Source organism: Sciurus carolinensis, chromosome 2 (genome assembly GCF_902686445.1).
Source record: "Sciurus carolinensis chromosome 2, mSciCar1.2, whole genome shotgun sequence".
Classification (NCBI taxonomy): Eukaryota; Metazoa; Chordata; class Mammalia; order Rodentia; family Sciuridae; genus Sciurus; species Sciurus carolinensis.
In genome coordinates, this window is record NC_062214.1 from 119,206,548 (window position 1) to 119,209,227 (window position 2,680).

The following is a 2,680-nucleotide window of genomic DNA, read 5'->3' on the forward strand; positions in this document are numbered from 1 at the left end:
TTAAATGATTTAGATTTATCATCCAGCTCAGGTCTGAAGCACAGGAAGCTCCAGTACCAGCTCCAGTCCCCTTACTTGGTGAGGGTACTAGGAATACACAATAGCACGGTAACACACCTAAATGTAACCTAGTGCACTGCATTAAGAGAGATCAAAAATTTCAATGACTTTATTTTTCCAATCATCTTCGAGGACAGAGTTGCATTTTGGTTTATCTTTAAGAGTGTTTAGGACATCTTCCTGTAACCCACAAGCTGATAGAACAGTTTCCACATTGCTGCCTTCATCTCCTTGTTCCTGAATGTGTAGATCACTGGATTCAGAAAAGGAGTGAGAACTGCATCAAAGATAGCAAGAAATTTGTCCACGTGAGATGAAGGGAAAGGCCAGGTGTAGAAGAAGATTAATGGTCCAAAGAATAAAACTACCACCATGACATGAGCTGATAAAGTAGAGAGGTCCTTGGATAAACCACCTGAGGAGTGTTTCTGAACAGTAACCAGAATGAAGATGTAAGAAAGGATAAGTATAAAGAAGGACCCCACAGAAATGAGTCCACTGTTGGCTGTGACCATGAACTCCAGTCTATTGGTCTTCGTGCAAGCAAGTTTAATGAGCTGAGGGAGATCACAGTAAAAGCTGTCCAGTACATTCGGGCCACAAAAGGGCAGGTCTACAACAAAAGCCAATTGGGCCACTGTGTGGATGAGGCCAAGGATCCAGGCAACAGCCAAAATTAAAATGCACATTTGTGGGCTCATGATGGTCAGGTAGTGCAGAGGCTTGCATATGGCCACATACCTGTCAAAGGCCATGGCTATGAGCAGCACCATTTCTGTGCCCCCGATAGCATGAATAAAGAAGATCTGAGCTATACAACCCCCAAAAGAGATTGCTTTGTGTTTTCTAAAAAGGTCATAAATCATTTTGGGGGCTGCAATAGAGCAGACTCCCAGATCAAGAAATGAGAGATTCGCCAGCAAGAAGTACATGGGGGAATGTAGGTTAGAGTCAGAAGTGACAGAGAACACAATGAGGAGGTTTCCCATAAGACTTGCCAAGTAGAACACAGAAGAAAAGAGGAAAAGGAAGAGCTGGATCTCCCAAGAGTTGGAAAGTCCCAGGAACACAAACTCGGACACCACAGAGTGGTTGGCTCCATCCATTGTCTCAGAGAGCAGAACTGTCTCAAACATTACCTGAAAGAGAAAGGAAAGTAACAAAAAAAGTAATCAAGCTTTGTGGGGAGTCAAAACTACATGAGTTTCAACTTATAAGGAAAAACTACTTGTTTTTGCCTATAGCTGCAAAAACAAGTCACTGCTTCTATCTTCTAGACTCCCTAAAATTCTCCACCTTTGAAAAAGAGATTAGGCAAAAAAAATTATGAATCACAAGATTATGGGAGGATTAGGAATTCTCTGCAATAATACGATGAGGGGGGAAAGGAAATGGAAATGAACTCTGATTTCTTCCTCACAGTTTATTACTCCTGCGTATGTAGTTCCCAAGCCTCCAGCAATTTCTCATAGCCTTGATTTTCCTCATCTCTTTACTCTCACTCTCCTTAATACTCTCTCATGGTTAGCTTCATGTTTTGTCACATCATATTCCCTTTTTCCTCATGAGGGAGGAGATAATGTAGAAGCCCTAAAGTTTCCCACTTTGGTCACTCAGTCCAAGGCGTAGAGGGATTACACAGCCTGGGCTATGACAGCATTCTGGTAAAGTGAAAAGTCAGAAAAGAGATTCATAATGCAGAATCTAAACCTGGATGCAGTACAAACAAGGTAACAAACAAAAATACACAAGAATGATTCTTGTAGATCACCATCCATGCCACATTAACTTTCCAGCATTCCTGGAATGATGGAAAGCACTTCGGACTTCAAATCAAAAGAATGTGAACAAGTCCTACCCTGACCTGAGGGAACTCAAGTGCTCAAGTTCTTTCTCCCATCCCTCCAAACTCAACTCACTTCTTGAACCCAGTTTCATCATCTGTGAAATAAAGGGGCTGAGGCAGGTGATGTTAAGGAATCCTTTCAAGTGCAACTTTTCTATTATTTTATCATTCAGTGCTTTGTATCAACCATACAAAGATAAATAGATTTCAAATCACACACACACACACACAGTCTAGTGTAATGGAGCTCACCACAATGTTGATAGTCTCTTCATTCCACTGCTACTATATTGGCATCTTTTCCCTTATTTGCAGTTGGCTGTATCTCATATCCCATAGAAAGCCCTCTCTTCAAATTAATCTCCCTTATCTCTATTCATTCTGTGACTCATTTAACAAGATTGCAAATATGCTATATCATTTATTTTGTCATTTCTTGGAATCAATTTAAATCAATCAACAAACATCTTTTAAAAGCCCATCATGCCCAGTGCACACTCTGAACTTCCTGAAGTACCATTTAAGACTTTTGCACTAATAAATAATAAAATAAACTATTTTAAAATGTCAAAAAAAAAAAAAAGGCCCAGGATGGTAGCACACACCTGTAATCCCAGCAATTTTGGTGATTGAAGCAGGAGGATCACAAGTTCAAAGCCAGCCTCAGCAACTTAGCAAGTTCCTGAGCAACTTAGTGAGACCCTATCTCAAAATTTAAAAAAATTATGGAGGGCTGGGGATGTAGCTCAGTGGTTAAACACTGCTGGGTTCAAT

At 40.5% G+C, this 2,680-nt stretch overlaps 1 protein-coding gene across 1 annotated transcript; it reads right to left on the reverse strand.

The window, feature by feature from the left end:
* Window positions 1-227: 227 nt before the first annotated feature.
* LOC124977297 (olfactory receptor 4F15-like) lies at window positions 228-1,178 on the reverse strand. The gene has a single exon (XM_047540751.1). The coding sequence runs from the start codon at window positions 1,164-1,166 to the stop codon at window positions 228-230; it is 939 nt and encodes a 312-aa protein (XP_047396707.1). The 5' UTR covers window positions 1,167-1,178.
* Window positions 1,179-2,680: the final 1,502 nt, after the last annotated feature.